This window comes from Harpia harpyja, chromosome 15, assembly GCF_026419915.1.
Source record: "Harpia harpyja isolate bHarHar1 chromosome 15, bHarHar1 primary haplotype, whole genome shotgun sequence".
Taxonomy (NCBI): Eukaryota; Metazoa; Chordata; class Aves; order Accipitriformes; family Accipitridae; genus Harpia; species Harpia harpyja.
Window position 1 is genome coordinate 28998766 of NC_068954.1, and position 23920 is coordinate 29022685.

Below are 23920 nucleotides of genomic sequence, written 5' to 3' on the forward strand. Positions count from 1 at the left end.
TCCCCACTCTGAAAAATACAGGTTAGAAAATTTGGTGAGTTTTATGAGCCTGAAGATTGCCAGCCCATTGCATTAGCGAGTCTGGTGATTAACGGGTTGGGAGAGGTGGCCACGTGCCAGCATACCAAACCAATTAGCTCATTCAAGTGAGCTGCGGTCCTCTGCGGACAAGCCCAGCTCTCCAAAAGGATAAAAGGCAGAGGGGACTCCTGATCCAAACTCCCAAAGATTTCTACTCATCTGCCATCTCACCTCATTGTCCTCTGCTCTCACCACCAGCGAATGATTGCACAGAAGTCAGTCGGCATTAGGTCAGGAGGACTCACTGAGAGTTTCAGTACTGCTTCTGCCGCTATGCCCGTTAACCGAAGCAGCTTCAGCTCCGTGTCCATGTCCCGTAGCAGTGGTGGAGGCATGGGACGGATCAGCGGTGGTTTTGGCAGCAGGAGCCTTCACAATCTAGGGGCAAGCAAGAGGATTTCCATGAGCGGAGGGTATTGTTCTGCTAGACCAGGATACAATTATGGGTCAGGTCATGGCGGGTTGGCATATAGAGTTGGTGGAGCTGGGTTTGGGTTCGGAGGAGGATATGGCCCTGGAGGTATTCAAGAGGTCACGGTCAACCAACACCTCTTGGTACCTCTTAACTTGGAGATTGACCCCAACATGCAGAGAGTGCGGCAGGAGGAGAAGGACCAGATCAAATCCCTCAACAACAAATTTGCCTCTTTCATTGACAAGGTAAGACATGTTCCACTTCATCCAGCCTGGCATGTTTGTCATTGCCTGTAGACTAGGATCAGGATTGCTCTCAACATTATAAATTTACTTCTAAACCCTTAATGCACAGAATTAAGGACTTTGTTCAGCTTGTTACCTCCGTATCCAGACTGTCTATACAGCTCATTTTGTCAGAGCTCTATAGACAGTCTGGATATGGTGCAAATTATTTTTCCAGGTTTCTTTGCAGTTGAATATTGCTCCTGGTTTGCAAATCTTCCTACCAATGATCTTTTGATGACATGCCCATCTAAAGCCCACTTTAAATTACATAAAAGAAAACCCCCAAATCCCTCACATTAAAGCCCCCGTCTCAGGAAAAGTGAGGCAAGTTTTGAGTTGATGATCCCAAATGATTTAAATTTTTCTGATGGGTTTCAGGTGCGGTTCCTGGAGCAACAAAATAAAGTACTGGAGACCAAATGGAGCCTCTTGAAAGACCAAAAATTTGTGAAAAATAACCTTGAACCTATGTTTGACGCATACATCAGCAACTTGAGGAGACAGCTTGAGGCTCTAGGAGGGGATAGGCTGCGGCTCAGCTCAGAGCTGAAGGCTATGCAGGATGCTGTTGAAGACTTCACGATCAGGTAAGCAACACACAGAAAGAAACCTGTCCAGTTTTTCTTGACTCTATCTTCTTCCTGGATGAGTTAAAAGACCCAAGGCAACCCCAAAACTGTGAGACCTCAGAAAGGACTAAAGTGACTCGGGTTGCCCTCACTTTAGCTGCTGTATAAATGCCAGCAACAGCACTTCACCTGTTGCAAGACACATGTATTTGTTTTGCAGGGACAGGTGAACTTTTAAAATGTTGCAAAAGGCTCGGATGGTCAGACGTCCACAAGAGTTTGGGAGCACCTTCTCAAAAGCTTAGTCTGTCCAGAGCTTAAGCTTTCCAAATGGTTTCAGCTCCTGTGTAATCATTTTAATACAGACCAGGATGAAACCTGAATCTTAACAAGACTATTGAGCACTCTGAACACTCACATTTCTTACTGATGTGGGTTCCCCTCCAGAAGAGAAAAATTGTCTAAAAAGAAAGATTAATTTTAAGTGTGTGCTTAAGTGTTGTTCTTTTTTTTTTTTTAAATTGTTATAATCATATATAATTCATATCAATGTATTGAATAGTTTTAGCGCTTCTGAAAGTTAGCTTCCACCCCATGGAAAGTCACTGAAATCTTGGACGAGGGTTTCAGCTCAGCTCATTAACTCTTTAGGCTGTTAGAAGGAGGTGTTCCCTCTCTCATCCACTCTTTGCACTTTGGAAAAACATCTATCAAGAGTTAGTGTCTGCTACCATGCCCACAAGGGATGCACTGCTTAATGGATGTGAATAAGTAAGGAGCTTTTAAATTGTCAATCTGGAACCAGAAAAACAAGAGATGAGAGCTAGGTGCAGGCTGCAATTCAAAACAAGGACACGCACATTCTGCCAAAAGCTCTCTGCTCTCCCTTTCTTGGGAGATCATGTCTCTGACATTTTCTGCCACCTTTACCAACAGTGCCTCTAGCCCCAAAGTAGCATCGGAATGGAAATGACTGCTTTGGGGAAGAGAAATCGTCATCCATGGTCTACTTTGAGACTTCTTTTTTATGATTCTCTGTGCCTTCAGAAAAGAAACATTTAAGAGAGAAAAAAAATCTGTCCTGTGTCAGTTTGGCCAGGTAAGGTGTCAGGGTCTGCTACAAATCAGCCATCTGGATTTCCTTCATTCATTTTAGGATGGGACAAATGACATTCCTGAGACAAATATCCTTCTCCATCAGCTACCGAAGAAACCTCAAAGAACAGAGCTTAGCCAAAATAGCCTAGTTCCAGATAGCTGACTTGAGATGAATCCCAGCAGTAAGCACAATACTGCTATCGATTAACTGGGTCAGAGAGTGTCCTCCTCCTATTCTTGTCACAGGTCCATGGTGAAAGCAATTTTAAATTTTGAAAAGCAATGTCTAACATTAGCACAGTCTGGAGCAGCAACAGAGATTGTTCAGCTGAGAAAAGACCCTTGGGTGTGCCATGACTTCAGACAAGAAATCCTTTGACAACCAAAGGTCACATCATAGAAGAGGTTCAGACTTTAATACTCTGCCTCATCTGACAAAGTGTCAAATATTCCTTCTGGCTCCAGATCAGGGAATCTTTGGGAAAATGCTCAATTACATCATACGCATTGCTGGGCCAGGAGCATCATGTTGCATTGTGGCAACAATGCCTACACCTACCAAAAGGACATCACTACTTCTGTTCCCATTTCCTAGGAATTTGTTCTTCTTACCTTTATTTATTTTAAACTTTGTGGATCCCAAAGTATTCGTCCTAATGGTTTGCTTTTCTGAGTCAAATACTAATCCATATGGCAATTAGAAATTAAACATATGCCAAATTAGTTTTCCTCTTCTATGTGGCTAAGAGCTCAGAGACCCACAAATCTATATACAGGCTAGGACTTTGCTTAATGGAAATGATTTTAAGGGTTGGATATTCCTGATGTGAAGAAATCTTCCCCCATGAAAGGGTCATGAAAGGCTAACGTCTTATTAGCTGCACAGATTCCTTCCTTTGAACTCCCGTCTTTCATCTCCCTCATTTAATCATTTCATTTGAGCTGGGCATCAGTCCATGGCTACTGCTGGTTTTTATCCTTTCCCAAGAGTGGGACTGCGTGCTGCTGCTGATCCAGACCTTGGCTTTCCTTGCCCAGGCCATCCTCCTCCCTCCTCCCCGGCCATCCCCAGCCCTCCCGAAGCCACCGCGGGAGATGGCGTCAGAGATCCCAGCTCTTCTGACTAACCCAGGTGTGGCAGCGATGAGCTCAGCTACGGCTCCACCCAGCCCTCCCGGCCTGAGAAAATTTAGAGAGTACAAGGCTCCCATTCACAGCAGAAACTTCTGGGAGGATAAAACGTGCCTTTAATGAAGGCCTGCAGCTTTTCTAGATGGCCTCCTCCCACCACCTAGCCCAAGGGTGCTGTCTTTCTATCATAATCAGTGAGATACATATATCTAATAATGCTACATATAATATATGCACTGACATAGCAAGGATATAGTATTGTTAGATAGCTATTTTTGTTGTTTCCTCCAAAGATCCATGCATCGGTGGTCAATGCCCCTGGGAACAGACTCTTTAGTCTCTCCACAAGCACCCTATAATGAATGTGTAGAGGAGGGATTTCCTGCATGCCCGTGGTGGAGGGGGTGGGTTGCAGTATGGAAGCTGTAAAGGGATGCTCATCCCCCCTTCCCAACAGGTACGAAGAGGAGATCAACAAGCGCACGACTGCAGAGAATGACTTTGTTTTGCTCAAGAAGGTGAGGCACCAACAACAAAGAAGGGACACACTTTTTAAAGGCAAAACGCATTTGAATACAAATAACCCTTTTTATCCGGCAGTGCCAAGCTGGGCAAAGCACTTAGCAAACGTGTAGTCATCCCTCCTTGAAGCAGAAACACCCAATTGTGCCAGTGTGTCAGTCCCTGGCAATAGCTCGTTCTTGTTTCAGGCCCCTCATAAAAAATTCAGGTGAGTCCTGGTCCCCCAGGTACCAGATGAGATCTGGGTCATCCATACCTTGTAGTCACTCCACCAGATGCTCTGCTGCTTCTGCAGCCTCTCTGTATCCAATCCCACCCCCCACAGCCCCCCTGGTCCCACCTGCAGGAGACACAAGAAGAAACTTCCACTATTTAAAGCATTGTCGAAAATATCTGTCTGTGCACTGGCAAGAAAAGAGAAATTCAGTGGCTTCTACATGTAAAAAATTGCTTAGATCTATGGACACTATTATCCCTCCCTCCCCCCAAAAAGAAGGTAGAGGGAAGAAACCAGGTCACTTTTGGCTCTGTTTAAAGGCACAGAGGTCAAGGAAGTCTTCGGTTCTAGTTTGTCACCAAAGGTTTGTATTAAATGACAACTGGTCTTTGTACAAGGATGCAGATAGGCAAGGTTTTGCTCGCTACCCCTGTTGTTGCGATTCCAGGATGCGGATGCTGCCTACATGAACAAGGTGGACCTGGGGACCAAGGTGGATGCACTGACAGATGAGATTAACTTCCTGCGAGCCCTCTATGAAGCAGTAAGAATCTCCCACATTTCCCAGTTCTGCGATTTCCTTATTTTCCTGGTACCAACAGGATTGAACCAGCCTGAGAGAGCTCTTCAGAGCTGCAGTTCCTCCCCGATCTTACCCCTCTACCACACATCATCTCTGGGACAAGCACAACAGTGAAACATTTGGGACTGAGAACGAATTTGTTTGACTTACAGGAGCTGTCTCAGATGCAGTCACAGATCTCCGACACCTCTGTGGTCCTATCCATGGACAACAACCGCAACCTGGACCTGAACAGCATCATTGCAGAGGTCAGAGCGCAGTACGAAGACATCGCTAACCGGAGCCGGGCAGAGGCTGAGTCCTGGTACCAAAGCAAGGTGAGGATGTGAAAATTAACCAGGTGAGCTAGGAAAATTTTTGTTTAGCGTTTCCCAAAGGCTATTTTATACTGGAGAGTGCAAGCAGAGAGGACAGGGGAGTAGGGTATAAAATCAAGTCAATTTGGATAGGATTCATTTAGTTTCTTGGACATGTGAAAATGCCGTTTTAACAATGAGAGACAGAGGAGCATAAGGAGATAGAGGTAGGAAGGAAATATGCTAAAGCCTATGAGGAAGAGCTTGGATTGAGTACAGAAAGAGACAGGAGACCCAGTCAAGAGAGGATCAGAGCAGGGTCAGTCTCTACCAATGAGTTCAAGCTCCTGCCCAGACCTGACTGTGCCCTGGTGTCTCATCTCCCTGCCCATCTCAGTATGAGGAGCTGCAGCTCACAGCTGGCCGGCACGGGGATGACCTCCACAACACCAAGATGGAGATCTCAGAGATGAACCGCATGATCCAGCGGCTCCACTCGGAAATTGATAGTGTAAAGAAACAGGTATGGTGCACAGGACCCCTCCAAACATTGGGGCATCTCCATCTCCACTACCTTGCTGTACCCTTGCAAGAACACCTGGAAATCAGGGTCCAAACCCACTGAGCAGTCACTAAACCTATTTCCACTTCTTGCAGTGTGCCAGTTTGCAGACGGCCATTGCAGATGCTGAGCAGCGCGGGGAGATGGCCGTCAAGGATGCCAGGGCAAAACTGGCTGGCCTGGAAGATGCTCTGCAGAAAGCCAAGGCAGACCTGGCCCGGCAGCTCCGCGAGTACCAGGAGCTCATGAACGTCAAGCTGGCCCTGGACATCGAGATTGCAACCTACAGGAAGCTGCTGGAGGGCGAGGAGAGCAGGTGGGTGCCTCCCCCTGCAAACAAAATAATGTCCAAACCCACAGATGTTCTCACATCTGCCTTCCAACAAGAAAGGGAAAGGCTGCAAAAAACTGCAGAGAAAACACACTCCTATCCTACGCAGTTCCTATCGGATGCTCATCATCACACCTTAACACTCCAGACCATTCTGTTATCCAATGTCCCTGGTGCCAAACTGTTGCTTGAAATTGTCCTAAATAACAAGCCCTTACTTCTCTGTCCTCTCTTTCTTCCAGACTGGCTGGAGAAGGCGTTGGTGCGGTGAATATTTGTAAGTAGTCTGGCTCATAAGCAATAGATTGAGTATTCATTGAGTTATTCCTTAAATGTACCTGAAACTGAGGATAAGACGATGAAAATGAGCTATGCAGCTAGTAGTTACCAGCACAAAAATGGAGTATACTTAGGGTTTTGCAGCACTCTGCGAGACTGGGGAGGCCGAAGAGCTTGATACATCTATTCTCTGACCAACTCTGAACTTGAAAGGTTTTGTCCCTAGGAGATTTGAGATTGTCCCTAGGACACTCAGATGTCTAAGCCAGCTCTGCTACAGGATAGGAAGAAAAGCCAGAGAATAAGTTGTGTGAAATACAGGCAGTGGTAGACTGTCCAAGAAAAACCAGGAATGTGTGAAACTAAAGGCTGAAATTCCTTCATACTATTCCAAACAAACTAACCCTCTGCCCATGGTTTCCCATCACAGCCGTGGTCTCATCTGGGAGCAGCTACGGCGGTGGGAACACGTTGGGGCTGGGGTCAGGCTTCAGCAACAGGCTCAGCATGGGGGGAAGTGGTGCCAGCTCCAGCAGCGGGAGCTGCCTGGCCGGGGGATTCAGCTCTGGCACGGGAAGCAGCTCAAGCATGAGGTTTGTATCGAAAAGCACTACCAAGAAGAGCTATCGGAGCTAAGTCACGGCAGCATCCAGCTCACTCGGAGCAGAAGAGGTTGAGCACCACCTCCTGCTGCCAGCACAAAGCCTATTAACACCATCCAAAGACCCACGCTTACCACTTTCCCATCAGGGGAAAACTCACCCCCAGCACTACTTATTGGCTTGGGAGAGATGCCTCTCTAAGTCCAATTAATTCCTCTGCATAAAGCCTCACCCAGCTGACTGGAAGCCCAGCACTGCTTATCAATGAGTAATCAGATTTCCCATTAACGGGTGCCATCATTAGAGCTCAGTTTGCAGCTTCCCAGGGTTCCCTTTTGCTCCAGTGCTCTGGTACAAATGCAGAGTAGATGCAGGACTTAGATTTAGGCCAGTGTACATGAAAGCAGAACACGTCCCTTCACCCACTTACGACAGAAACCAGGAGGGGTATTGAGACCACAGACCCTTGCCCTCCCTCTTAAGCAACCCTGCTCCCCACTGCTGGGCTTGCTCTCCCCAAAGACTTGAAGAATTGAAAACAAAGCGACTTTCAATATAGAGGCAGTTGCTCTGTTTCCCAATTCCTCTTGCATTGCTGTCGTTTTACTCCAGGGCTCTCTAGCTCTACCTACATCCAAAAATGGAGCCTTCATCTTCCATAGGTGAAAGGGGTTGGCTCTCTATAATGTCTAATTCCTCACCCACCCAGTATGTATAATTTAAGCCAAAAGACCGCATAACCTACAGGTTGCTAGATCTTGTCTCAGCAGCAAACCATTTTCCTTTCTACCAAGAGTGAGCGTGAAGCACAGACAGGGGTTAAAAATACAGGAAAACAAAAAGGAGGAACAGAAGGCTTTGGTAACATAAATTTTACATAACCTGGAAAAACATCTCTGGTTTAATGCCTTTGTTCTTACCTTCCCCCCCCCCCCTTCTCTTTTTATGGAAGGGAGGCAAAGAAGAGGGTTGGAGAATTATGTGCCAAAATGTAACTAGCTCATTTCCTCTCATCTGCTCCCATTGAACTGCATGGGTTTTATGAAATTTCTTCAATAAACTGCAATCAAACTTACCATGACCAATGTGGGTTTTCTGAGCCATTATGAAATTAATCTGAAAGTGTAATTCTAGAAAAAGGTTTAGAAGATTTACCATAGGCACTCACTGTCACTGAGAGCCTTCCCATCTCCTCCTCCCCATGTCAGTGCCGGAGAGGAGGGAGAACATTAAGTGTATTGGAGACAGGGGTCACAAAGCGGCAATACCCGAGCACTTTGGGAGGTTTTCCAAGTTGCACAGCCAACACAGCAAGACCAGAAGGTGGGGCTGGTTTCACCTGGCCATAAACGCCTACGTCTGAGCCAGTCAAAGGACCAAAACAGACCATTTTGGGTCAATTTGTTCCCCAGTAACACCTCCCTCCCTCTGTGGGACTGAAAGCGCTCTAGGCAGTTGGCTGAAGATGTCTGCATTGCAGAAGCACTCCAAAAGGTGTTTTAAAGTCAGGAAAGATGGATCCCACGCATCAGAGCTAATCTTCTGGAAAGGCTTGTTCCAGACCTGCAGCTTATGCAGGGAAAACAGGAGGGATTTATCTCCATCCCCTCTCCGGAGCGGCCAACAGAGCCATCAGGCCAAGTGCTAAACAAGGATGCGATCCCAGGGCAGCGAGATGCTCCCGAGTTGAGGTTTCTGTTGGGTCAGCAGATCGAAGCCGGGCTGGCTCAGACAAGCTGGCGGTACTGAGCTCTGCTCAGGTCTGTAATTAAAAACCCAAGAGAGAGAAAGCAAGAAAAGAAGCCAACATGACTTCTTCCATTTCACAGAAGATGCCAACTATCACATGTAGCAGCTGTTCTCCAGCATCCAGGGCCCAATCATGAAAGATGCTGAGCTCTCTGAACTCCTTTTAGGCTGAGTCCCAAAAAGTGCTTAGCACATACAACTCCCACACAGCTTTACCCTAAAATGTTACGCGGCTAAATGAGGCAGGCCAGCTTTCAGGCTTGCGTGCATGAACTTCTCTCTGATCCTCTTCATGGAGCAGAACATGTTCTCAGGCTGTGGTGAATGCCAAGAAAATCACATAAAAGCAAACGCACCTTTAGAAAAGGTTGAGATTTTCAGGGCTAAGCCCTCAGTCTTATCCCACTGGAGGCAAAAGGATTAAGAGGGTTCCCACCCATGGCACACAGCCCTTTCGGTATTTCAGCAAAGACGTGACTGAAAATCACTATTTCACTTTCTAGGAAAGACTTATGTGCCCTTCCTGCGTCTTTGTCACTCTGAACCCACCTCCTTTGCTGAAATATATATATATATATTCCAAACTTACATTCACAGGGATTTGCCAAACAATTTCACCAGAAAAGAATGACCAAGCCCAGTTCTCCTGTAAGCTACTCCCCATGGAGGACCCTTCTGCAAGCAATGAGAGGTGTCAATCTGTCAGACCGCTGTCAGTCACACTCTCCACAAAACTAGGGAAAACAACAGACTCCCTCTTCAGGGCATTCAGTGGGGGAGAGAAGCACACAGGTAGCTTGAGAGATCACCTCGATCTATTCAACCTTTACCTTTGTTTTTTTTCCCAGCTGATGCAAAGGTCTGAGCTGGAAAATCTTTTACTGCTTTCTCCTGCTCTCACATCCCCCTTTGCTACACCCTTTTTCTGCTTGTAGTTACAGACCAGCAGAGCCCTAGCACCAAGAAATATGCTTGCATGGGTCCATCTCCAGTCCTGAGGGAATTAAAAGATTGTTCTTGAGGCCAACAAAATTACAGAAGTCAAATGAAAGACAGAAAGGAGTAAATTATAAAATTAGGTTAACAAAAGGAGCAACTCTGGCTAAAGGCTAATGCAATACCAAACCAAGTCAGCCCCAGTGTTTGGATCCCTAGATATTCCCAAGAGTTTAAGTCAGATTCTTCTCTTCCCACATGTAAAACAAAGCAACGCTCCTTCCCTCACTCCCAGTGCCCTGCAAACATCAAAAGATTGGTTCTGCTTCTCTCTTTCATGCTTACTATAAAAAAAAGGGAGGTTTGCAAATGCAGTTTTTATGGGACCAGGGATTCCCTCCCATTCAAATTAGAAATGCAGCCTATAACTCAACAATAGGTGTGCACTTAAAAGCAGTTCAGGTCACTATTCAGCAAAAGAGACGAGTGGGATATTACCAAACTACGCTCATAAACATCTTTTAAAATGGTCTTCCGGGGCTGGTTGTGCTGCCAAAGCCTGTTTTCCTGGGACATAAGCAGGTGAAAGCTCTGCTTCTCATTGTGGTGGGTTTCTGGCTGGGTTAACTCACATGCATTGTCTCCTGCTCTGGCGTTCAGCTTCTCCCCCGCCTTCATTCCCCTTTGAGCTGGTCTTGACATCTCGCCAATCCTACCATATCTGCTCCGGAGTTGGGGGCATGAGGAGTTTCAGCTCTTGCTCTGCTGTGATCCCAAGAAGCGTGAAGAGATATACTGTCAGCACCATCTCGTGCTGGGGAGGTGGTGGTGTGGGGTACCCCGGGCCGGGATGCTTCGGCAGCAGAAGCCTTGGTGGCAATGCAGGCTGCAAGCCCAAGCTAGCGACCAGCGGCTGTCACCTACCACGATATGGCTGCAGCCCCTCACGCATGGGGTCGGGCTATGGAGGTGCTGGCTTTGGCAGCAGGGGTGGTGGAGCCCTGGGGACCTGCACACCCATTGCCAAGGTCACAGTCAACGAGCATCTGCTCCAGCTACTCGAGCTGGAGATGGACCCAAACCTTCAGTCTGTGAAGTACCAGGAAAAGGAGCAGATTGTGATGGGTTGACCCTGGCTGGACACCAGGTGCCCACCAGAGCTGTTCTATCACTCCCCCTCCTTCTCAGCTGGACAGGGGAGAGAAAATATAACAAAGAGCTTGTGGGTCGAGATAAGGACAGGAGAGATCACTCACCAATTACCGTCCTGGGCAAAACAGACTCAGTTTGGGGAAAATTAACTCGATTTATTACAAATCAACAGGAGTAGGGTAATGAGAAATAAAACCAAATCTCAGAACACCTTCCCTCCACCCCTCCCTTCTTCCCGGGCACAACTTCACTCCCGGATTCTCCACCTACCCCCCAGCGGCACAGGGGGACGGGGATGGGGTTTACGGTCAGTTCATCACACGTTATTTTCTGCCGCTTCATCCTCCTCAGGGGGAGAACTCCTCACTCGTCCCCTGCTCCGGTGTGGGGTCCCTCCCACGGGAGACAGTCCTCCACGAACTTCTCCAACGTGGGTCCTTCCCACGGGCTGCAGTTCTTCACGAACTGCTCCAGCATGGGTCCTTTCCACGGTGTGCAGTCCTTCAGGCACAGACTGCTCCAGCGTGGGCCCCCCACGGGGTCACAAGTCCTGCCAGAAAACCTGCTCCGTGGGCTCCTCTCTCCACAGATCCGCAGGTCCTGCCAGGAGCCTGCTCCAGCGCGGGATTCCCACGGGGTCACAGCCTCCTTCGGGAACCCACCTGCTCCGGCGTGGGGTCCTCCACGGGCTGCAGGTGGAGATCTGCTCCACTGTGGACCTCCCTGGGCTGCAGGGGGACAGCCTGCCTCACCATGGTCTTCACCACGGACTGCAGGGGAATCTCTGCTCCGGCACCTGGAACATCTCCTCCCCTCCTTCTGCACTGACCTTGGTGTCCGCAGGGTTGTTTCTCTTACATGTTCTCACTCCTCTCTCCAGCTGCCGATTACCGTCTGTCCCAACTTTTTTTTCCTTCTTAAAAATGTTATCACAGAGGTGTTACCACTATCGCTGATTGGCTCGGCCTTGGCCGGTGGCGGATCCGTCTTAGAGCCGGCTGGTATGGGCTCTCTCGAACACAGGGGAAGCTTCCAGCAGCTTCTTACAGAAGCCACCCCTGCAACCCCCCCTGCTACCAAAACCTTGCCACACAAAGCCAATACACAGATCAAGACCTTCAATAACAAATTTGCATTTTGCATTGACAAGGCAAGAGAAGAGATGCCCAGCTCAACAGGCATCGCAGCTGCAGGGCCATGACAAGCTGCCATATGGCACGTCCAAGACAAGGAATGCATTTGCCAAACTGCTTACTAGCAACAGCAGCCAAAACTCGCAGCCTGACTTTGCAGTAAGGACCTCTTTGGGTTTTATGAGGAGGACATTTTGCACCACCTTAGAGCAAAAAGGAGCCTTCAGTGGGGGCAAGAAGGTATTTTCGTGGTCCAAGAGTGGTGTAAAGCAGTCTCATTGCAAATGACAATCAAGCTTTGCTGTTACCTGCAGAGAAGCTGATTCTCTAATGCCCCATTTTTATACCACTTGAACCCTAACTTCAGCAGGATTACCTCTGACTTACCCCACTCTACTTCAGTGCCGAGTCTAACTTGGTGCTTTTTGCGTAACAACAACGAAGACATTTTTCTGAAGAACCTTCTTATGAGAAGACGCTGTCTGGCAGTTTTTAAATGCATGCCTTCTCCATTCACCTGATACTATTCTGAATAACTCACAGATTTTCTCTCTCAATTTGCCGATTCTGGGACTGTAATTGTTCATTTCTGTGCCACCAGTATAACAAATCACTATACTTTGAATGCTTTACTTCTGGGTTTCAAGTTCCTGGAGCAACAGAACAAGGTGCTGGAGACCAAATGGGGATTTCTACAGGAACAGAAGTGTTACAGGAGCAACATCAAGCCAATGTTTGAAAGTTATATTGGCAACTTGAAGAGGCAGCTGCATGTTCTGGGAAGTGACAGAGCCAAGCTGGAAACAGAACTGAGCACCATGCAGGGTATCATGGAAGATCACAAGAAAAAGTTTAAAAAAGATAAAAGCTCCAAAACTAGGGCTAGAACTGATCTCATCTATCTTTTGGATGGCAAAGGCTGCACAAGATGCAAGATCTCCTCCAGACGTACAGGTGTATTACTTGCATCAGCACTTGGTTTCCATGCTGAGGTTGAGCATTTGGAGGTGCTAGAAGAAGATTAGATTCATATTCTTGCATAAGCTGAATAATGAGGAGCAAAGTGATCTTTCTTCTTCTCCTTGCAGGTATGAAGAGGAAACCCACTGGCAAACATGCAGAGAATGAGTTTGTCATGATCAAAAAGGTAAGCGCATTTCAAACCAACTCAAACACTTATTCTGGGCTTTTAGTATGAACAGCAGCCAATATTGCCGGAAAGAGAAGGTGAGACTGCCTCTCACTCTCCAGAGACTCTAGAGGGACCTAAAGGCCAACTTTTGGGAAGATTTAACTAAAAGAGTTGAATCCCACCTTAAGTGAGTCAGTTTTAGCTGAGCTTGTTCATTTGGGATGTTTGTATACCCCAAATGGTCAAAACCTTTCCCTCTCTCCTCTGTGTCTAGTGCTTTTTGTCTTCTGCCTAAGAGGATAAGAGAGCAAAACAATTTAATAGCATGGTAAAATTTATGGCCTTGAAAAGAGCAGCCCTAAGAGTTTGTAATCACATCACTTGCTGGCATTAAGCAGTTTGCTCTTTCATTTCATAAACCCTTGATGTGCTTCAGGACGCAGATTGCGCCTATGTGAACAAAGCTGAGCTGGAAGCCAAGGTGGAGTCCTTCATCCAACAGATCAACTGCCCGAGGAGGCTGTATAAAGTGGTAACAGCTTTTCCTTTTCCGCTCCTTTTTCCTCCACCCCATGCCTCTTTAGGGGGTCTGTGGAGTTAGGCTCCCACAACCCATCACTAACGATCACAGAGATTTTTGGTGTTTTATGCATACATCAGTTGATTGCTCCAGATTTCAGTGTTACTCCTGCACTGCACAGGCAAGATCCTAAGGAATTTGTTTCAACTTGATGGTGAAGGTAGAAGCCAGAAAGATTAAACCAGGAAATCCTTCTTTGGGTTTTCCGCAATGAGCCTGAAGTCATGGTACACTGAGCACACCGCATCTCCTTGTCTCCACGCCATGGAGATCCACAAGGAAAACGCCTCCAGTGCAGACGACTGACAATCTTGCTGCTACCCCTGCGAAATTACTCAGCACCAAGCATCCATTTCAGACACCTCTGTTATTGTGCAAATGGACAACAGCTGAAGCCTGGACACGGACGACATCATCGCTGATGTCAAAGCTCAGTATGACAACACTGCCAAAAGAAGCTGGGCTGATGCAGAGTCCTGGTACTACAGCAAGGTGAGTCATGATGGACACTCGCAAAAGTAGTTATGCCCCACTTCTGCTATGGGCTCTGCTTCTTCAGATTTCCTAATTTGGGTTGAATACGCTTTTTAAAGGTCTGCTTTCTTAGCCACCTGCTGTGTTTTCTCTATGTGACACATTCTCTGTCTTCACACACAGAGCTGCTACTGTGTAAATGAGTCATTCGTGTCCCCCTGTGACAAAGGCTTTTGCCTTAAAGCTCAAGATCCAGGACTGCAGTCCCAGAATCACATAGTAGGTTTAATTACTGACTCATGTCCTCAATCTGGCATTTATTTTCATTGTGTTTTCTCTCTCCTCAGTATGAGGAACTGAGAGAAACCACTGGCAAACACGACAACAGCTTGCGTAACACAAAGAATGAAATTGTGGAGCTGAATCGGGTGATTCAGAGACTGACTGGAGAACACGAAAACACCAAAGCCCAGGTAAGGATGACTCAGGGGCAATAATGTGTCAATCGCAACTCCCAGGTTGTGGCTTTCCAACACTCCTCTGCTAGAGCAAGGGAGCAATAAAGCCAGTTTTGATGAAATACACGTCAGCTGCTCAACTCTAAGACTTGCCTGTAATCCAGTGTACAGTGTAAAATGGTCTATTACGACTAATAACTGAACTACCATCAGTAGAGACCTGCAGTGAGAAGACAACACATACACCAACGTCTCAGCTAGGCAGACAGAATCATCCCGGAGTTAGAGGTTTACCAATAGAGTCTGAAAATATAACAAAGCGCAGGTGGATGAATACACAGCCAGGCAGATTCAAGAGTTCTGAACTATTCACGGCACATGCAAATAAGTGGCAGTAATGAAAATCTCCTACCTGCAGAGATGCAAACTGGAAGGAGCCATGGCTGAAGCTGAGGAGCACAGGGAAGTGGTTGTCAAGGATGCAAAGTGCAAACTCACCAGGCTGGAGGTATCCCTGCAGAAGGTGAAGCAGGACATGGCCCACCAGTACCAGAAGCTCATGAATGTCAAGCCAGCCCTGGACATTGAGATTGCAACCTGCAGGAAGCTGCTGGATGGAGAGGAGAGCAGGTAGTGCTGGTGCAGCCCTGCAGGATGCTTGCAAGGAAGAAATGGTAACGCACCTAACCCCACAACCACCTCTCACAGTCTGCCTGATGAGCCACCACCTCTGTAATTGGAGTAAATCCCACTGAGACCCAAAGCCCTAGGGAGCGACACTTCCCAAAGCACTTTCTAGCATTTATGGACCCAAATGCCTGACAAAGTCAAAATCTCCTAATGCACTCAGGCATTTAGGTCTTCCCCCAAATGGAAGACACTGCATGAATACAGAAGATGTCTTATGTAGCCTCAGGTCTTATCAAGCCAAAGGCCCAGCCACAGTCGTGCCTGGCCACCTTTGCCACCCCAGCCAAAATGACTGGGTACCTACTCACACACAAGCTATTTGAGGGGACAGAGAGAAAGCCCTTGGCCGGGGCTTCTTCACACTTACACACACAGAGCCAAAGCAATACCCTTTCCCTGCTCGGGCCCAACACCGGACTCGGGAAAACTTCCTCACAGGCATGAGCGGAGCAGTCGAGTCATGGTAGGTCCAAAGCACTTGCCTGGCCTGCCAGCAGCGTCCCACATTCCCAAACCTCCCAATTATTGGGCAGTTCTAGGGACACACACTAAATACGGACTTTGGTTTTTCACATCTCCATTTTCCTCATCCCTCTAAGGTTGTGCATAGATGGTGGCTGCCCTGTGAATATTTGTAAGTACCAGACAAATCCCTATTCCTACTAGTCCCCCTGGATCTATGCGGTAGGATGGAAATCCCTCGCTGAAACATTTTCTTTGCAGCTGTGTGCTGATCCCCAGGAAGAATCGCATGCAATACTGACCCATGCTTTGGTGGCAGCTACTCTTCCAGCAGCAGATCCCTATTCAGAAGCAGAGGTCTAGTGACCGGAGGAGGTGTCTGTGGCAAAAGCATCATTGGCTCTGGAGACGTCTGTGCTCCTTGTACCATGGGAGGATACAGTGTTGTGACTGGGAAGAGTTCCAATGTCAAACTTGTGTCCTCTACAACCTCCTACAGGTCAAAATACTAAAAAACCAACAAGCATTTGAAAGGAGGGTCCTCACTCCACCAGTTCATATCAGCAGCACACAGAGAAAACACTAGAGGGATTTTAAAGCTTTCAGTCCAGTCCACATCGCTTATTCCCTGCAACATTCACTACTGTTATGAAACTTGCTCTTGTTGTTACTTTGTGCTGTAGGTTTACAAATTGGCTCTTCCCAAATTTTGCCTGTCCCTCCTGGCAAGTGCATAGTTAGCACAGCATATGTATTACAGAACCACTTGCCTGGGAAGATAACTGGGTTAAAAATACTAAGCGATAGAAGTTTCTGCTCCTCCAGCTTATGGACATGATTGCAATGGAAAGTTAAAAATCAAAGGGAGCAAAGAAGTCTTACCGAGATCATCCAATTCCTCTATGAAGCTTGTTGTTTGCCTTTATCTTGTTTTTTCTCCATTTCTCCCTAATAAACTGAAACAGCAAATCTGAGATCACATGATATAGCTCCTCTTTGCAGAATTACAAAACACACATTAACGAGACAATTAAAAAAACCCAAACAGACCCAAAATCAAATCAAGGCCAAGGCCATCTCTCATTAGAGTCCTCAAGAGATCCACTAGCTTTTGGAAAATGTGGGGTGCAGAGCTGGTCCCTGGGAACAGGGAGGGGTGTGAGGAGATCAGGTTACACCACATCTCACCCACCACGCTCCTCCCGTGTCCATCACTCAGTGAACATCATCATACCCCTGGACATAATCCCCTAAAACCGGGATGAAAGAGGGGGGAAAGTCCCTGGGGGCTGAAAATCACTGTGGTATGACAGACCTGCTGAAAGTGGCTACAGTCAGGCTGTGTGAATGCAGCTGAGATGCGAGAGATCACAAGAACAAGAACAAAACCAGAGTATATTTTCCTGTTCTGAAGCATGTGGTAGGCTGGAAGAGGAGGAGTTCTCCTATCAAAAAGTTTTTCTGAAACAAAATCTTTTTTTTTTTTTAATTAAGATTTTCCCATTAAAAAAAAAATAAAGTAGCACCAAAACATCTCACTCCCAACATGCTCAACCTGATTTGAACTATTTCACTTAACTGAGCTAGCTCAAAACATTCTGAGTTTTTTTGGAGTCAGTTCAACAACATATTCAACTGCCTTTCCCTGTTGCATTGGCGAACCTGCAGCTTTATCCACTGTCCCTCTCTCCTTTAGGGTCAGGTTCCCTGCAAGCCCAGCCTCCTGCAACCCCTGTCCTCAGATTTCTGTCCAAAAGCACCGTACAGCTGCATTTGGTGTCAGTTGTCTCATCAAAGGCAGAAAGCGTTTCCTACGATGACAATGGGGAGAGAAGAGATGCAGCCAGAAAGCGATAAAGTACAACCACAGTCTGGAGAAACATGGTCTGACACATGAGGATTGAGGACAATCACAAGATTCGCTCTAGATCTTCTCATGCCCCATTCCCCTAAGGATGTCTGTGAGCCCTGGAGCCGAAGCGTCCAAGGGCGCCCAGATCCCTACAGCAAAGCTGGTAATTTTAGCTTGCAATTGTAACCAACCACTGAACAGGGAAGGGTAAAGAAATGCAGTAAACAAAACAAAATCATTAGTTTGAAACTTCCACCCTGCTCCTACAAAACACACCACCCTCCCACACAGCGACGCAGGCACCAACGCTATTCCCTGTCCTTCCAAGGACCCAGACACACATGTGCATGAAAAGCAAAGCCAGGAAGAGTCCAAGCCCTGATGCTGCAACGAGGGCACTTGCCCAACCTAGAAGGCAAAGGACCAAGCCTGGCCCTGCCCCAAACCAGGTGGGAACCCAACTTTCAAGCTGAGGGATGAGGGGAGGAGGAGACGCCAGTTTTCCAAGGATTTGGCCAATAAGAGTGTCTGCAAAAGCTACCACGTTCCAAGCATCGGTTTCAATTTCAACTAATCAGCAATTCCCCCCAAATAAATTACCATGTTGGAAAACACATCAGCAACCTGCAGAAAAATCACCTTGAGAAATAGATTTGGCCCCACAGATGTTTCCCTGGCATTAACACACATTGCATTTTTATAGGCAGAACCAACAAAACATAGTCATTTACCACGAACCCGCCTGCAAGACTTTGTTCATTAATTCTTAGTAAATTCACATTTATTACCGATAGTTTTTATTAAACAGCAGGTTGAATCGCATTCTCCGTCAAAGCTCTTACTTGCAAGCTGAGGTACCAGCAAAACATAAAGATCTCCTTTGATAGAAAAGCATTTTACATTTTCAAAGTCTCAGTTCCACTTCATTCAACCTATAAAAAGGGGAACATGCAATTTTTACCATGTTTCCTGAAAACAATTCACCCAGCACAACTCCCCTAATTTTTGTTGCTATTACACAAGACCTAAATTGACCCCTCTGACTTAACAGCATTCTTCAAACCTTTATGGGACACATATGGTGCTGCTTTCTCTGCTGGTAAATGGGGCAAATATGCTGCTGCTTTCTCTGTTGGTAAGCACAACATATGCTAAGTAGTTCACATTCTTTGCATCATAAACATTTTGTGGAAGTTTCATGCAGCCTCGCCCCATTTTCCATGTAAATAAAAGGAAGGTGCTCCACTGTGATCAGAGGGAACTGCGCCCTAGAATCTGCTCCCAGCACATCGCCTGCACCAATCCCTCTCCCACCAGCAACCATGTCCTGCTGCTCCTACAGCATCAGCTCCGGCCATGCCATCAGGAATTTCGTCTCTTCCTCTGTAGCTCTTCCCAGGAATCGACGTAGTTTCAGCACCGTCTCATGTCACTGGGGTGGTGGCATGGGCTACCGTGGTTTGGGTTACTTCAGCAGGAGAAGCCTTGATGGTATGGCATGCTCCAGGCCCAGAATAGCTGTCAGAAGACATCCTCCTCCAAGACATGGATATGGCTTTGGTGCAGCTGGCACAAAGTTTGGCTACAGAGGTGTTGGCTTTGGCTACAGGGTTGGCGGAGTCTCCAAACCATGCACCATCATACCCATCACCATCAACAAGCAACTGCTCCAACCGCTCAGACTGGAACTGGATCCCAACATGCAAACAGCGAAGTACCAAGAGAAGGAGCAGATCAAGACCCTCAACAACAAATTTGCTTCTTTCATTGACAAGGTGAGCTGAGAACCCCTCCCCAGCTCCAGTCTGCAGGCACTAGAGTCCAAGTGAGGTGTCTAGCATGAAGAGGGCATGGAATCCTTCTAAGACAACTCATTTTAGACATTGAGGGCAACTTGCATAAGGGTGCCAATTGAGCACCAAGGTGGTTATGAGCCACTGGGGAAGCTTCAGTGTACAGGCATTATTGCTCTGATCTCTCGGCCTGACTACAGAGAGGGAACAAGCCAAGACCAGTTTAATCAGCCTTCCAGTTCCTTCCCATTCCTCTCTGCACATCCCCAATTTATTGCAAATCTCTCCTTTCTAGAAGTGCTTAGGTTTTTTTGTGCGTTTCTACATGGGTGGCCCAGAACAAAAGCACACTGGATTAGGAAACGCTGTACCAAGAGCTGTTCACGTGTAGCAAGAGCAGGAACACATTTCACCGCTGTTGCATGGACACTGGCTCTCACAAGCTCTTAATCCTCATCTCGTTTCCTATTTTGCTTTCTGGGATTCAGGTTCGATTCCTGGAACAGCAGAAAAAGGTGCTGGAGACCAAGTGGAGCTTTTTGCAGGGTCAAAAACACTGCAAGAATACCATCATACCCATGTTAGAGGCTTACACTGGTAACTTGAAGAAGCAGCTGGAAGCACTGGGGCGCAACAGAACCCAGTTAGAAACAGACCTGAAAGCAGCACAGCAGGTTTTGGAAACCAACAAGAAAATGTAAGTAAAAAACAGAGAAATGTGAGTGCAGGGCTCAAAATGTTGTTAGAGATTTGTAAACAGGCAGAAACTGTGAACTTTTCGTGGCAGTAAATGGTTCCTAGAGAACCAGTCGGAAGATGGAGAGGTCTACCAGGATCTCAGTATACTAAACAAGGTCCCAATTTACACAGAGATGGAGGAAACAACAGAGGATGTCCCTCTTCCAGGTTCTCTTTCTCTCCTTCCTAATTCAAGGAATTAACATTTAGAAAAGTTCAGGAGCTATTTGCTATTGCAGAGGTCAAATGAAAACCGTTCTTCTGCAAATTTGTAAAGACACAGAAACCTCTCTGAAAACACGTTTGCTTTCCCATGGGCTATGAAACAAGACCAAAGCATCCCAAAACACTGTTTGGGGAGAAGGAAAAAAATTAGGAGTTTCACTTCTTGAAAGAAGGCCTGCAGAAACCCAAGCAAAGATGTAATTGTGCTGAACTCAAAACAAAATCTTCCATTTTCCCATGCAGGTACAAGGACGAATGCAGCCAGCGGACATGCACCGAGAGTGAGTTTATTGCCCTGAAGAAGGTGAGGAAGGGGCTGTTCGAGCTCTCCTCTCCGGGTTCAGGTCTTTGGGGTGCATGCAGTGATTTATTTCCCAAAAGCAGCACACAAAACAAGTACAAGCAGGAGCTGGTGCTTGTGTTTACTTGAACTCAAATCAGCAGCAACTGTGTAATTGGGAGCTGGCACATGGTCACAGTACCAGCACTGAAAGTCCCTCACCCCAAGGGTAGCCCTGAGTCTGCTCCTGCTAACAAACTTCCTTCTTCTATCCCCAACATGTCTACAGGATGCAGACTGTTTTTTCTTAAACAAAGCAGAGCTGGAAGCCAAGGTGGAAAGCCTGAAAGAAGAGGCTGAATTCCTGAGAATGTTCTACAAAGAGGTAAGAAGCCTCCCTATTGCTCCAGCCATCATTTGCGTTTCCCAGCTGGATTTTGAAGCTGCTTATCCCAAAGGACAGGGGAAGAGGGGGTAACACAGGGCAGTGGTCATCCCTTCCGGTGAATGCTAAGAATTGGCAATTCATCTCTGCATGGTCACCACAAAGGAGGACCAAGTTGCACAGTGTGGGTGACACACCAGTTTAGGGCTGGACTGAGAGCACAGCAGGACCAGCATCTCTGACCAGCTCAACCCCATGTCGCCACCAGGAAATCCACCAGCTGCGGGCCCAGATCTCAGATACTTCAGTGATCATGCAGATGGACAAGAGCCGAGATCTCAACTTGGATGGCATCACTGCGGACATCAAGGCTCAGTATGAGGACATTGCCCGCAGGAGCCGGGCAGAAGCGCAGGCATGGTATGAAAGCAAGGTGAGAAAATCTGGCAGAGGGAGGGTTTGGGTGCAGTTTCTCTCTTCAGACCAACTTCAAATGCTGAGAAACAGCCCCCCCATTCTCCTGATTTGCTCTGATTTAACTCAAAGCATGTGGTTTTGGGATATGCAACAATGAATTCTGGGCTTTTTCAGTTTGAGGAGCAGCGAGTCACTGCAGGCAGAAACGCTGACATCGTGCGAGAGACAAAAAACAAGATAGCTGAGCTGACATCAATAGTCCAGAGACTGAACAGAGAAGTCAGAAGCGCCAAGGACCAGGTAAGCACAGCCAGGTCTGGTTGTTTTGGCAGAGCAGAGAGCGAATCACTGTTCCTGTGAGCTTCCACAACTAAATTAAATGGTGCCATAGCACCTTGCAAAGGGTGCACGTCAGCTGGGACTCTGCTGCTCCAACTAGGGCTGCATTAAAGCCCAAGTCATGCAGTACCTCAAGGCAGATACAGTTACAGCATCCCATCCCCTGTAAGCAACACAACGGAGCACTGAAACTGCATGTCCAGCTCCCTCAAACCCCTGCCAGAGGTGACTGCATGTCCATCTTACTGCTGGGCTGAACGCACAGACTTTAAACCCATCTCTTGATAATGCATTACATTTGAAGATAGCAAGAGACAGCCAAGACTGACCGTGTCTTGCTCCTTGCAGCGCTGCAAGCTGGAAGCTGCCGTGGCTGACGCTGAGCAGTGTGGGGAAACAACCATCAAGGATGCAAAGCACAAACTCTCTGAGCTGGAGACAGCCCTGCAGCAGACCAAGGCAGACCTGACCCGGCAGCTCCACGAGTACCAGGAGCTCATGAACGCCAAGCTGGCCCTGGACATCGAGATCGTCACCTATAGGAAGCTGCTGGAGGGAGAGGAGACCAGGTGAGTGACAGACCCTAGCAGGGCTGCACAAGCTACTTTAGATGCATGTGTTGAAAGGAAAAACAACCGGACAGTGCTATTGCAGAGCTGCTGTGCTGCAAATCAACCACATAGTCCTGATGCCGATGATCAGTTCTTCCCATCAGTCCTAACAGACCTCCACCAGTCCAAACCCACCCAAGCAGCCAGTCCAACAGCAAGAGATAGGCTAGAGAGGGCCAGGCTCACAGTCGAGGCTAAAGGGCTTTGTATTTCAAGATAGATTGATAACGTGCAACCTTTTCCCATTCTCTGCAGGCTCTGTGCAGAAGGCGGCTTCCCCATCAACACCTGTAAGTTGGAGTATTCACCTTCTACCAAACTCAGGCATCTTCTGCCTTTTCTGCAGGGAATTCCCTGAGTTGAAACTCAGCTTTGCTCTGCCTTTTGCAGCTGCTTGCCATTCACAGGGAGGTCTCACCTACAGCCCCAAGCCTGACTTTGCAAGTGCCCATGCATCAGCCAACAGAAACTCATGCTGGACCAGCAGTGTGGGGGTCTGCGGCACAGCGGTGAGCTGCGGTGACGGTGTTAGCAGCAGGAGCACAAGGAGCTCCTACACGAAGGTGGTGTCCATGACCAAGTCAGCCAGGAGTAACATGTAAAGAGCTGTAGATAAATGACAAGGCTGGAAACAAAGCAACACGCATACTTTTCTGCCAACACACAGCAACAGCCAAGCCAGAGCTGGTGTGCACCCAGCTCCCCCAGACTGCATTCCCGTTTTCCATTACATGGGGATACAAAAGGCAAAGAGGTCTTTTCTATGCTCAAGAGTTCTGCTATTTCTGCTAGGGAATCTAGGAGCAAGAAGGGCTAAAATCCCCCTCATCACTCCCATTACACAGTTAAAACAAGATGCCTTTGGTGTAGTTCCCTGCTCTTTCTACTCCTACATATTCAAGGATTAAAATGAAGTGGGAGAGAGGGCACCTTCTATCTAAGAGCGTTTTCATTAGAGCTTTTTCCAGCCCAGTTGTTATAGCAGCTCCCACCCTGGATCAACTTAGTTTTATCAGTTGGCCTTTTAGATTACACATATACCCCTGGCATGAGCAAAACTCGCCTAAAATTGCCTAGCTTGTAGTTTTCCTACACATTGCATTGATTTCATTGATTATTTGCCCCAAAGGACAGATTTCAAGGGCTGTTGCTGTTTGAAGGCAGTTTGCTTATGTACTTGCATTACCTGTTTTGGAACTGATCCTCAACTTTCCTTTTTCTTCTGGGTTTTTAATGGTCTGCCTCATCTGTTGCCATAAATGCCATCATAACTGAAGGGTCTGGAGGCCAGAGTCTGCTGTCAGGTATGAAAAGGGCTGATCCATCAACATGTCTGTCCCTAAGACAAAAAGCTCCTGTGTGATCTTGTTCAAGGGATCCAAACACAATCTTAAACACATGGGACCAGCATCAATTGCCTTCCTCGTCGTCCAGTACCTAGCACACTAAACTGCTAGTTAAGTGCATTAACCCTGTTTGAAGGAAAAGGGGAAGTAGTGATTTATTTCTAATGACCATGTATTTTGTCAGTGGCTTTTATT

The 23920-nt window shown here is 47.2% G+C and overlaps 3 protein-coding genes across 5 annotated transcripts; all 3 read left to right on the forward strand.

Moving 5' to 3' along the window:
• The first annotated feature begins 258 nt into the window (after positions 1 to 258).
• LOC128151699 (keratin, type II cytoskeletal 5-like) lies at positions 259 to 7734 on the forward strand. 3 transcript variants are annotated; one of them, XM_052809282.1, is made up of 10 exons: positions 259 to 741; positions 1162 to 1370; positions 4039 to 4099; positions 4769 to 4864; positions 5056 to 5220; positions 5597 to 5722; positions 5857 to 6077; positions 6335 to 6369; positions 6802 to 6853; positions 6908 to 7732. In XM_052809282.1, the coding sequence occupies exons 1-10, from the start codon at positions 283 to 285 to the stop codon at positions 7005 to 7007; spliced, it is 1524 nt and encodes a 507-aa protein (XP_052665242.1). In that variant the 5' UTR covers positions 259 to 282; the 3' UTR covers positions 7008 to 7732. The 3 variants fall into 3 exon arrangements, with proteins under 3 accessions (XP_052665242.1, XP_052665243.1, XP_052665241.1); XM_052809283.1 differs by lacking the exon at positions 6802 to 6853 and having other exon boundaries at positions 7596 to 7734; XM_052809281.1 differs by having other exon boundaries at positions 6802 to 7732.
• Positions 7735 to 10398: 2664 nt separating this feature from the next.
• On the forward strand, positions 10399 to 15943 carry LOC128151758 (keratin, type II cytoskeletal cochleal-like). Its single transcript, XM_052809406.1, is given in 10 exon segments — positions 10399 to 10776; positions 11919 to 11961; positions 12586 to 12793; positions 13032 to 13058; positions 13060 to 13090; positions 13512 to 13607; positions 13995 to 14147; positions 14477 to 14602; positions 15006 to 15217; positions 15877 to 15943. Coding segments are annotated over 10 exon segments (1341 nt in total).
• Positions 15944 to 18852: 2909 nt separating this feature from the next.
• LOC128151700 (keratin, type II cuticular Hb4-like) lies at positions 18853 to 22341 on the forward strand. The gene is made up of 7 exons (XM_052809284.1): positions 18853 to 19366; positions 19873 to 20081; positions 20591 to 20651; positions 20917 to 21012; positions 21281 to 21445; positions 21604 to 21729; positions 22117 to 22341. Exons 1-7 carry the CDS (start codon positions 18914 to 18916, stop codon positions 22339 to 22341), a joined length of 1335 nt encoding a protein of 444 aa, XP_052665244.1. The 5' UTR covers positions 18853 to 18913.
• Positions 22342 to 23920: the final 1579 nt, after the last annotated feature.

Bases quoted from the DNA above. Each gene is read 5' to 3' on its own strand.
- LOC128151699 (XM_052809281.1), top strand. From the start codon at position 283: ATGATTGCACAGAAGTCAGTCGGCATTAGGTCAGGAGGACTCACTGAG. The intron at 742-1,161 runs GTAAGACATGTT...GATGGGTTTCAG, and splicing joins TTGCCTCTTTCATTGACAAG to GTGCGGTTCCTGGAGCAACA. The intron at 6,078-6,334 runs GTGGGTGCCTCC...TCTTTCTTCCAG, and splicing joins CTGGAGGGCGAGGAGAGCAG to ACTGGCTGGAGAAGGCGTTG.
- LOC128151700 (XM_052809284.1), top strand. From the start codon at position 18,914: ATGTCCTGCTGCTCCTACAGCATCAGCTCCGGCCATGCCATCAGGAAT. The intron at 19,367-19,872 runs GTGAGCTGAGAA...TCTGGGATTCAG, and splicing joins TTGCTTCTTTCATTGACAAG to GTTCGATTCCTGGAACAGCA. The intron at 21,446-21,603 runs GTGAGAAAATCT...GGGCTTTTTCAG, and splicing joins AGGCATGGTATGAAAGCAAG to TTTGAGGAGCAGCGAGTCAC.